The sequence below is a fragment of the Aegilops tauschii genome, chromosome 2, assembly GCF_002575655.3.
Source record: "Aegilops tauschii subsp. strangulata cultivar AL8/78 chromosome 2, Aet v6.0, whole genome shotgun sequence".
NCBI lineage: Eukaryota > Viridiplantae > Streptophyta > Magnoliopsida > Poales > Poaceae > Aegilops > Aegilops tauschii.
Window position 1 is genome coordinate 533,050,128 of NC_053036.3, and position 11,299 is coordinate 533,061,426.

At 51.2% G+C, this 11,299-nt stretch overlaps 1 protein-coding gene across 1 annotated transcript; it reads right to left on the reverse strand.

The window, feature by feature from the left end:
• Positions 1-1,307: 1,307 nt before the first annotated feature.
• Positions 1,308-7,639, reverse strand: LOC109771943 (protein argonaute 2). The gene is made up of 3 exons (XM_073508952.1): positions 6,914-7,639; positions 3,565-4,645; positions 1,308-3,142 (listed from the first exon to the last, which is right to left on the reverse strand). The coding sequence occupies exons 1-3, from the start codon at positions 7,494-7,496 to the stop codon at positions 1,666-1,668; spliced, it is 3,141 nt and encodes a 1,046-aa protein (XP_073365053.1). The 5' UTR covers positions 7,497-7,639; the 3' UTR covers positions 1,308-1,665.
• Between the last annotated feature and the right edge of the window lie 3,660 nt (positions 7,640-11,299).

An 11,299-nucleotide genomic window follows, 5' to 3' on the forward strand; every position in this document is an offset into this window, starting at 1 on the left:
CCGCATTGGGTGTTCTCAAGTATTGCGGTCCAAACACTGCCACCACTGCCCGACAGAACTTGTAGAAACACTCTATGCTGGTGGACTCGGCCATGCGCCCATAGTCATCGAGTGAATCACCGGGAGCTCCGTATGCAAGCATCCTCATCGCTGTCGTGCACTTCTGGATGGAGGTGAATCCAAGGGCGCCGGTGCAATCCATCTTGCACTTGAAGTAGTTGTCGAACTCCCGGATGGAATTCACAATCCTGAGGAAGAGCTTTCGGCTCATCCGATAACGGCGCCGAAATGTTTTCTCGCCGTGAAGTGGAGCATCGGCGAAGTAGTCGGAGTAGAGCATGCAGTAGCCTTCGAGACGATGCCGGTTCTTTGCTTTCACCCGCCCCGGCGCCGAGCCACCTCGCCGCGGCTTTTCATTGCTCGCCAGCAGCTGGGCGAGGGCGGCGAGCACCATGAGATGCTCTTCTTCCTGGACGTCGGCCTCGGCTTCCTCCTCCAGCAGCGTGGCGAGCGCTTCCTCATCATCCGAGTCTATTGCCGAGGCAGGCAAATCGCCGAACACCTTGCGCCCGGTGGGCGTGTACCCGCCGCTAAATTGCCCCTCCACGGTCGGAAACGGCGACCGGAAACGCCCAGCTGCTGTTGGAGGGGCTGCCGCAGCGAAGCTCTGCTATTTTTCCGGCGGGGAATGGCTATCTAGCGGTGAAGGGCGGCGGGCGGCGCCGGGATATAGCTAGTGGCGGCCGAGGGCGCGGGGGATGGGAGGCGAGTCGGGGAAGAAAACCTTGATTTTTCCCCTAACAGTGTGGGCCAGCCGCGCTTTTCCCTTGCGCCGGAGCCCCCAATTGCCCCCCAGTGCCCCGGGTTCGGCCTGTGACCGCCTGGCGGAAAAAAGGACCGAACCGGCGATTTTCGGCGTCCTGGGGGCGCGACTGGGGCTTTTTTTGGCGCCGGCGCCGAGAAAGTGACCTCAGGGGGCCCGTTGGGGGTGCGGCTGGAGATGCTCTTAGATAACTGTCATTGTCAAATTCATTGTGATGTGCCCTGAGTGTTCCTATGCAGTAATGCATCCCAAAGGGATTTTTTGTACCCGCTCCGTCCCAAAATAAGCGAGTCGCTTATTTTCGGATGGAGTGAGTCACTTATTTTGAGACGGAGGGAGTATGTAACTGTGTGCCTTGTACATACAACATTTGGCTGATCCCAAGAATGCCACAAAAAAATGGTAAAAAAAATCTCATCCTTTCTCAGGACTGCAGTTCTCAACTTGTTGGAAACTCACATCCAACATCTGCTGGAATATGAAATATGATAAAGCAAAAAGGAAGGAAGACTGAAACTAGTTCTTTGTTGATTTACAGTAATCAGTAACAGAATGTGTGCAGAACAAGTTTGTAACTAGCGAATTCGGCGAGTATGTACAGAACACAGCAAATCTGTAAGAGCCAATTTGGCGAGCATGTACAGAACACAGCGAAGCTGTAAGAGCCAATTCGGCGAGCATGTACAGAACACAGCAAAGCTGTAAGTCAGTTTGACGAGCATGTACAGAACACAGCAAATATGTAACAGAAGCGCCAAAGGCCTTCACCATACACAGCAAGAAGGCGCACACAAGAAGCAGAATGCAGGGTTGGAGCTCCCCATGCTGAAAAACAGGCGGCATCAGATGAAGAACATGCTGTCCTTGAGATCAGCGTGCACCTCGGGCATATCCCGGAACAGGGGAGCACCCGCGGGGACGGAGGCCGACGATGATGGCCCGGGCTCCTGGACCTGGAACTGCTGGGACACCATCCTGCTGTCGTAGTAGTCCCTGCCGCGGTAGGCCGCGGTGTCGGCGTACTTGATGGGCGCCGTCAGCGACACTGGCTTGGTGCAGCGAGCGAACATGAAGCACATGCTGTACACCAGCTTCTGCAGGTCCACGGGCTTGAAGGCGTGCCCGTTCTTCAGCATGTAGTAGTGCGTCGGCCGGCTCGTCCCGTGCAGCCCGTCGTGGCTGCAGAGGAAGAAGTCATCGTGCGACCCGTCGACCACGACTGTGTCGACGACCGTGCCAGGGAGCACATTGCCATTCGTTGTCTGCAGCTCGTTTTCGTCCTTGGGGAACAGCCGCGTGTTGTGCCGCTTCTTGGCCACGACAACTGTGATCGTCGGCGAGTAGTCGTCTTCGCAGATACCCTTCTCCATAGACACTAGCTCCTTGTCAAGGACCATCTTGAACTGCTCGTCGCTCACGCCATCGCGGAAGTAAATGATCTTGTCTGGCTTGAAGCCGCCGTTCCTTTCCATGTAGACTTGGATGAGCTCCTTACACATGGTACCGAGGTTATCGATCTCCTCCGTGCCGCGCTTCTGGGCACGGATTCTCGGCACGTACTGGCTGGCGCTAGGGCAATCCATGGACGCCACAACAGCTGCTATCGACAGACTCACCGTGTCTCCTGGAGGCGGGTGGTTCACGTCCGCGCCGATGAACATGAAACGTGAGCCAGTCACCTTTGGAAGCTGGTCAGATAGCTGCATGTTGCTTCCCCCGAGCTTGATGTTGATCTTGAGGGCAAGGTTGGACAAGTACTGGTCCTGGCCCTTGCCTTTGTTTGCCAGGTCGCTCAACAGACACTGGGTTTGGATCCCCAGCTCTGTCTCGCAGATCATCTTCAGTATCTTGTACCCACGGTGCTGCTCAGACATCGGGCAGAAGAGGAGTTGCAGCTTCTTCTGCGTGCGGTCCTCCGCATCCTTCTTCACCTGGATAAGCTCCTTGCGTAGTTTGCTCGGATCAGATAGCACTGACATTGCTGAACATCTCACAAAACAGCCCTGTCTTTGCATCTGAATACCAAGGTGAACACACTTGTCGACGATATTGTCAATGAACTTGTCTCTATGAAGCCCTTCCTGGCCAGAGTGAGATGGCATTGCACTGAAGTCGAGAATGCCCCAGCACTTCAGTACTTTGCCGTCTACCAGTTTCATCCAATTCATGAGGTTCCACTGGCAGTTTTTCTTGCTGATATTGTAGTCGCGGCGGCCAGTGGAGGAGCCGACTGTCAGGGTGGGGGGAGCAAGAATAGTACCCGTGACTTCTGTCATCTCTCTGTTCAATGTAATGTTAAATTGCTGGCCTCTGCTACTGCTGAAAGTAAAGTGGTAATTAGTGACTGATAATAAACATGAGTTCAGTTTGCTAAATTTTTACAATTAGATCAGATCCTTTCTTGAATGAAAGGCAAAGATCAGTTCTGTCCAAAGAAAGAAAATTCCAGAAAATACTTAGATACAAACATGGTTAAACTTCATTTTTATACTGAATCCAAGCATTGTTAAACTTTTTTTTTTTCAATTAGCATCTATGTTAGCACAACTTTCAAGTTTTATTCTAGATGTACTGTTTACACAGAAAAAAACCATTGAACTGAATAGCTAGCAAATTGCATTGCATTGGATTTAACAAATAAACAACACATATAAATTAAGTCGTCAGGTTTGACAAAAAGAAAGAATGCATGGTCAGGCGTTTACAAACAGTAGAGGGGCACCTAAACTCAAAACAGTTACCTGCAAGGCCCTTCTGGAGGTTTTACCATATCCAGAATCCTATCTTTCCGGGCATTTGATTCGAGTGGCTTGTCCCTTGGCTTCTGATTGGAACCCTTGAGCATAATGTCCTTGGGATACTTCTGCCGTCGATGAAGAGTACAGAGCTCAATCGGGACATAATTTGGTCTGCCATTTGTCGTGCTCAAGTCCAAGCATGGAAGCATCTTATACTGAATCTCCACTTCATACTGCTCACGATAATACTCAACAAGCTTATGGGGGGGCTTCCCTGAATCAAAGTCCTCGAATGTGATAAGTTGCGCAGGCTCAGCTGTCAAACCTTGAACCTTGTACTTCCGAATTCTGGTCCCATTGTCTTTCCCTTTGGAGGACTTCTTCAGGTAATTCACTGTGATACAGAGGCCTTTCAGCTGACTCTCCAAATATTTCTGTTGCTTCTCGTCTAGAGCTGTTTCCATGTCAAAGGGAATATCAGTGTCAAACCGCTTCACCAAGTGCTTAACAAGATCCACAACACTGCTTCCATCTCGGCAAAACTCCATAACTGAATAGTCCACGCACAACACCAGCCCTTGCTCGGTGGCTTTTAGGGTCTGCATGGTTCCTTCCAGAGCTTCGGTAGTAAAGGCCCCATGAGAGCTGATCTTAGGACGCTGCTGCTGTGAATAAAATGTCTGACCGATGATAATCTTGCCTGAGCTAGAGGCCTCACGCACAATGGCATCAAGAGCCGGCAAGATCCCTTTAGTCACAGGCGGCCGAAGGGGTTGCCTCAGCTCCAGGTCCGGCTTGAGCACTGCTGATACATTGTAGGTCCGTGACCGGACTTCCACTGGATATACACTTTGTGGCAGTTTGGCAAAGGTGAACAGATGGCCCTTGCCATCAAAGGCAGCAGCTAATGAATATGGAGGCCGCGCAAGTATCTCCAAGAGTTTAGCCGTTGCAAACCTCTGATCTGAAGTCTCAGAAGAATCTTGGCCAAGCTCAATCCCATAGCAAAAGATAGTTGATCCTCCAAACTCGATTCTGAAGTGGTTCACGAGCAGTTTGACTTCTATCTTTTCAAGTGGACAGCCTAGAGGGGGAACAAGAGCAGTTAGAAACAACGAAGGTTGCAAACAAGGAAAACAGTAATGTGGCATGCTGTCAGAGAGGGAGAAGTAAATGCAGAAGAAAATGTAACTATACGGAGAGGAAACCGCTCATCCTTTTGAACTTCAGATAGTAAATGCTTCCCACCACCACCGCTCCGCAATTCATTTCGTACCCCTACTACTACAAAGGGTGACCCCAAAAGGCTCAAAGTTGTTTTCCATGCTGACTCCAAACCACAGCATGAAGCAACTTCTATTGACCCATGCATGCAAGCCTAACTTGTGAAATACACACACTCGTAAGAGAACAGTCCCAAAAAGAATCAGATACAGGTTTTCACTGGTGAAAACTGTGATGCTTTCCTGTCTTCGGATAAAGGATACAGTAGTTAAATGATGTTCTGAAACTACAAGGTGACATACCAAATTCTAGTGTAATCTGACAGGATTTATTTTTATCTCATATGCTAAGCATCATCTAAAACAACTATTACCATCACAAAATTGTGGAACAGAGGTTACTAATAACAGTTTAGAAGTTCAGTTAGCATGTAGACGAGTTCATCACCGTATCTTCCACTTTTTCAAGCAAAACAGGATTATAATGACCCTATCAAGCTAGGAATCAAACACTTCATATGGATTCAAGACACAAGAGAACAAGATGGATCAATAGCTGCTATAAGTAAAACTGCAATACAGACAATGCAGCTAAGGGAACTTGTCAGACAGAGAGATAACCTTCATTCCTATTTACCTTAATCTAGAAACCTTGGAGTACACACAGGCGTTCATAATACTACAACAGAAGCGTATAAAACTTTAGAAACTGCATAATCATGAGACAATGCAGGCATGCAGCACATGGAACTTATCATACAGAGAGATAAACCTCAGTCCAATCTATCTAGATCCATAAAGAATGAAGTACATTTGGGCATCCACAATACTACAAACAGAAACATATAAAACTTCATGTACTGCATAATCATGAACCATGATCAAAATAAGAAACAATATAAGATTACACCGATGCAAATGCTACTCTAAATCAGCACACAACTAACGAAAATTGCAATCACAGGCCTGTAGCTTCAAACAAGACAGCAGTCCACGCTACTACAACATGGACGTCTGGACAAACGAATCGCCTTGATCAACCACATACGTGAAATCAAACAGCATAGGCTCTAATGACTAACCATCACAAAATTGCTGATCACATGATCGATCAACTCCGCCCATGTTTCGAACATTTCGGAGGAACAACCGAATCATGTCAGAGTTCACAAGGCTCGCAAGTACAATCAGGAAACGGTACTACAAATGGTGCCCCCAAAAGGGCCAAAGTTCTTCTTCATGCTGACTCCAAACCATAGCATGAAGCAACTGATCCATTGACGCATTAATTAATGCAAGCCTACTTGTGAAATAACACATCCGTAGAAAAAATTCCAAAAAGAATCACATACAGGTTTTCACTGGTGAAAACTATGATTCTTTCATGTATGTTGAAGGATATGGTAGTTAAATGATTTTCTACATGTCTGAAACTACAAGGTGACATACCAAACAACCAAGGTTCCTCTAGTGCTATCTGACAGGATTCTTATCCCATATGCTCTGCATCCTCTCAAACAATCATTTGCCATCTCAAAATTGCAGAACAGAGGCTACCAACAACAGTTTTAGGAGTTCAGTTAGCATGTAGGCGAGTTCAACACCACATCTTCATCCCAATTTTTCAAGCAATTCAGGATTGTAAGACCCTATCAAGCTAAGAATCAAACGCTTCCTATGCATTCAAGATACAAGAGAATAAGATGTAGGTACAGCTCTAATACAGACAATGCAGCAAAGGGAATTTATCATACAGACAGATAAACCTGGAGTTCAGAATACTACAACAGAATAGTATAAAACTCGAGATACTGCGTGTAATCATGAACCAGAATCGAAATATGAAACAATCTGAGATCACACCGACGCAAATGCTACTCTGAATCAATACGCGGCGAACAAAATTTGCAATCACAGGCCCGTAATTTCAAAAGGTAAACAGTACGCCTGGAGAAACGCATCGCCCCGATCAACCGCATACACGAAATCAAACAGGGTAGGCTCTAATTCACTAACCATCACGAAACCCTTGATCGATCAACCGCCCATGTCTCGAAAATTTCAGAGGAACGAAGCAAGGATGCCGAGGTTCACAAGGCTCGCAAGTAGAATCAGGGAGCGGTGCTTACCAACAGGTCCAGAAGAAGATGAGCTCGTCGCCTGTGTGATCTCCTTCGGCTCCCACCATGGCGGGTCATACTGCTGGTTGTTGCGACGCTGCTGCTGCTGCGACGAGGGGTGCTGGCCTTGGAAGCCGCCTCCGCCGTGGCCCTGGTATCGACCGTGAATGTTGTCGCTGTCGACCCTGCCGTGATTCCCGCCGCCTCGGCCGCGGCCCGCGTTGCCACGGCCGGGATGCTGCTGTCGCTGCTGCGCGTGGTCGTCGTACCCGGGGGGGTACGGGCCCCGAGGTACATTCCATGGGCCATCCCGACGCCCTCGTCCGCTTGGCTCGAGAGGGGGGCCTGCGCCGCCGCCTCCGCCGCGGCCGCTGCCCCCGCCTTCTCCACCGCCCCCGCCGCGAAAGGGGCCTCTCCTGCGGTTTCTGACGGGAGTAAAGCCGTCTTCGTCAACGTCAGCAACCTCGCCGCCGCCGCCTCCCCCGTCGCGGCGGAGGCCCACCTGGCCACCGCCGCCGCCTCCCCCGTCGCGGCGGAGGCCCACCTGGCCACCGCCGCGGCCCCCGTAGCCGCCGCCGCGCTGATTGGACATCTCCACGCGGAGGTCGGACGAAGCAGCGACGAATTGATGGGGGAGGATTTGGGTTTTTGGAGGATTTTTCCCCTTCCAGAACTTCGAATGGGGGAGGCGGTTGGGGGAACGGCGCTGGGGCCTACTTATAGCAGGCGCGAGATTGAACGCGGGGGCGAGCGCGAGGATTTTCAGAAGTGGAAATGACGTCTTTATCTATAGCACGCCCGCATTTCAGTTGGGGTGAACAGGGGCATTATGGGAAATTAAGCTAGTAGTTTGGGTGCGTGTTGGTTGACGCCGTGGACCGGAGGTCAACCATTTGCATTTGTTTCAAACAACCGACCCCCTTTATGATTTGTTTCGTTGGTTTCATCATCAATAAACTGAAATAAGAAGCGAGGGCTAGAGCTAGACGGGCCTGGTAGAGGTTATATTGCACCCTCTTTTATAAAATGCTGCTATAAAATATATTGTATCACTTACTTAACACTAAGTTGTCTAGAAGTGGAGACAGCCCGGGATCACATGGGGTTGAAAGTGCTTCGTTTCGAAGCTTGCTGGCTAAAAGAGGCCCAGTTTAGGGAGATAGTGGAGGAGGCCTGGCAGGCTAGTGGGACGCATGTTCAAATGAATGGTTTGGCGAGTAGACTGTCGCATGTCCACAAGGCTCTTCACCATTAGGACAGAATGGTTCTGAAAAACTCCTCAAAGAAAGTGAACGAGTTTAGAAAGAGCTTGAAGTTGTAGCACGGGAAGCACTCACACCTGAAAATGTGACTCGGCAGAAGGAGTTGGCAGACGAGTTTGAAAGGTTATTGGAACAGGAAGAAATCTACCATGCTCAAAGAAGCCGAATTGACTGGCTTAACTTCGGTGATAAAAACACTTCCTATTTCCAAAACTTTGCATCGGCACGAAGGACACGTAACTGTATTAAAAGGTTGAAAGATGATCAAGGTGTATGGCGTGAAGGCACTGCATACTTGAATCCCTTGATATCCGATTACTTTGCAGGTCTTTTCTCTACGGAGATAGACGATCCTAACCCGAATTTGATTGCTAAGGTGGTACCTCGGGTTTCTTCGGTAATGAATGATGAGATGATGAAGCCTTACACAGCTGAAGATGTGAAGAAAGCACTTTTCTCTATTGGAGATATGAAAGCACCAGGTGTTGATGGTCTTCATGCAATGTTCTTTAAAAAATGTTGGCATATACTTGGCGACATGTTAACTACGGAGGTGCTTAATGCTATAAACAATAAGGTTATTCCTGAGCTTGGAATGATACGGTCATTGTTCTTATTCCAAAGGTTGATGATCCAGAAAAGATAAGTCAATACAGACCGATTAGCCTTTGCAATGCCTTGTATAAAGTTATATCCAAAATGATAGCTTTGAGGCTTAAAATCTTTCTTGGTGATATAATTTCTCCGGTGCAAAGTGCTTTTGTGCCTGGGAGGTTAATCACGGATAACATTCTGTTAGCTATGAAAGTCTGCATACTATAAAAAAAAGAGGAAAGTTTGGATATTGTGCGGTAAAATTGGACATGCATAAAGCCTATGACCGTGTAGAATGGAAGTTTTTGGAAAGTATGTTGATACAACTGGGATTTTATCGGAATATTGTTGATTTACTCATGGCCTATGTTACATCAATAAAATATAAGGTGAGATTTAATGATCAAGAGACTGAAGGGTTCATCCCTACTAGGGGACTCCGCTAGGGGGACCCCCTCTCTCCATATTTATTCTTGATATGTGCAGAAGGTTTGTCTAGTTCTTTAGCTCAATGTCGGAGTAATGGGCCACGGGTAGCCTAACCCGAGCCCCCGAACCTTTCAAGACATTGGGGCCGGCTGCGCCCCTCAAGACGTCAAGATAGATCTCCGCCTTCTGACGGCCGGTTGGCCGAACGGCCGACTGTCAGAAGGCAGCCGAGTTCCAGAAGACGGCATCACAACAGGCCGACTCCTAGCGGGCGGCCTCCAGAGAGGCCGGCCCCTAGCAGTCGGCTCGTGGCGCCCTCAAAGTCTGCGCCCTCATCAAGGAGACAAGACAGGGTGTGGCTACAGCGTAGCCCATCCCCCCGAATCCAGGGCCGAGCGTGGCCACAGTGCCCCGTACAGGCGGAGATCTCCGCACGGCGCGGCACTGTTGCCTCTCCCTCCTAAACGTCACTCCTGACAGGCGGAGCCCTGTTCCCACGACGGCCTGTCGGTACGGCTTGCAAACGGCGGGCCCTACCAGGTAGTGAGAGCCCTGAAGACGGAGGAAGCCAGGGCAGCCGGACCTGAGGGAAGCCGGCTTCCAACAAGCGGCTTATCCCTCCTTCGGGCCCCGTGCGCCATCAACCAGATGAGACGCGGTGTGGCCACAGTAATCGCCCGCCAGGCGGCGGGACTATAGCCATGCTCCCCCGACCAAGCCTGCGTCATTAGCATCACGGCTACAGTGATCAGCAGCCGGCAAGACCCGCGAGCGGCGGAAGTGGCCTGTCGGCTCCGTACCAGACCAGTCGGCGGGGCCCATCGGGCGGCAGGCCCCAGCAGCCGGCGGAGAAGCCGGCGACCAGAGAGACTGACAGCCGGGTCCTACACCCAGCTGGATTAGCATTGTACCCCTGGGGGTAGGCCTATATAAACCCCCCAGGGCACCCATGCAAAGGGTTTGAACCTGTTAGAACTAGACTCACACCTAGAGGAGGAGAGAGCGAGCCTGCCTTCTTCCACCTCTAGCAAACAGCTCAAGGAGCACCATTGTACCACTAGTGCCTTAGTGATCATGCGGAGACCCCGCAGAGTAGGACTAGGGGTGTTATCTCCACGGAGAGCCCCGAACCTGGGTAAAGTTCGTCGGCGTACGTGTCTACGCCTCATCCCGCTTCCAGGCACCGGCGACGTTCTACTCGCTCCCACCATGATAAGCCATCCTTTGGCATATGTCGCACCCAACCCCCGACATTTGGCGCCCACCGTGGGGCGAGGTGCACCGTCTCCCGAAGACCTGCTCTGGACGGGAACCTTGTTCCTTCGTGGTGAGCGCAGCCAGCCCGGCACGCCAGACGGCGTCTGCACCGACGCGCTGCGCGGCGCGGAGGTCGCCTGCGCGGCGAGCTGCCTCGCTGATCTTGTTGGCGAGATTCGCCTCTCCGACGAGCCCGCGTCTGATGCGGGCACCGATGGCCCTGAGAGCCGCCTCACGATCCTCCTTGATCAGCTCCACGTCGCCAGCGAGCCTGCTGCTGACTTGGAGTCAGTTGGCTCCACCGACCCGATGTTGGTCGACTCCGACACGGCGTCGCTTGACGCGTTCCCCACCAACGTGGTGGTCTACGATGAGCCACTTCCTCACGCGGTCAGCGGCGGCAGCACCGTCACGGAGGTGCTCGTCATCAGCCACGGCGAGAACTCTGGCGGAGGTGGCTAGGACCCGTTGCAGACGGCAATGCAAGACCTGGTTGCGCCTATCCCGGAAGACGCCGACGCCGAGACGCTAGAAGCGCGCTGCGTCCAGCTCGTCGAGAGCGTCAACCGGCTGGCCAGCATGAGACACCTTTCGGAGGCCTACCAGCGGGAAATGGACCGTGCCGTCGGCGGCACGCCGGCTCCTGGTGGGCCTAGCCGCGTTGGCTTGGTCGGCAGCGTGGCGCGACCATCGCCAGCATGTTCGGGACAGATCGTCCCGTCTACGCCACGCCTGCGGAGAACATACGAGCTGCCCAGGCGGCAGCAGACGAGTTAGACAAGCTCGAGGACGACGAGCGTCGCCACATGACGGAGCGAGTTCAACAGCTCCTCGACGCGGCTGCTGAGCAGCA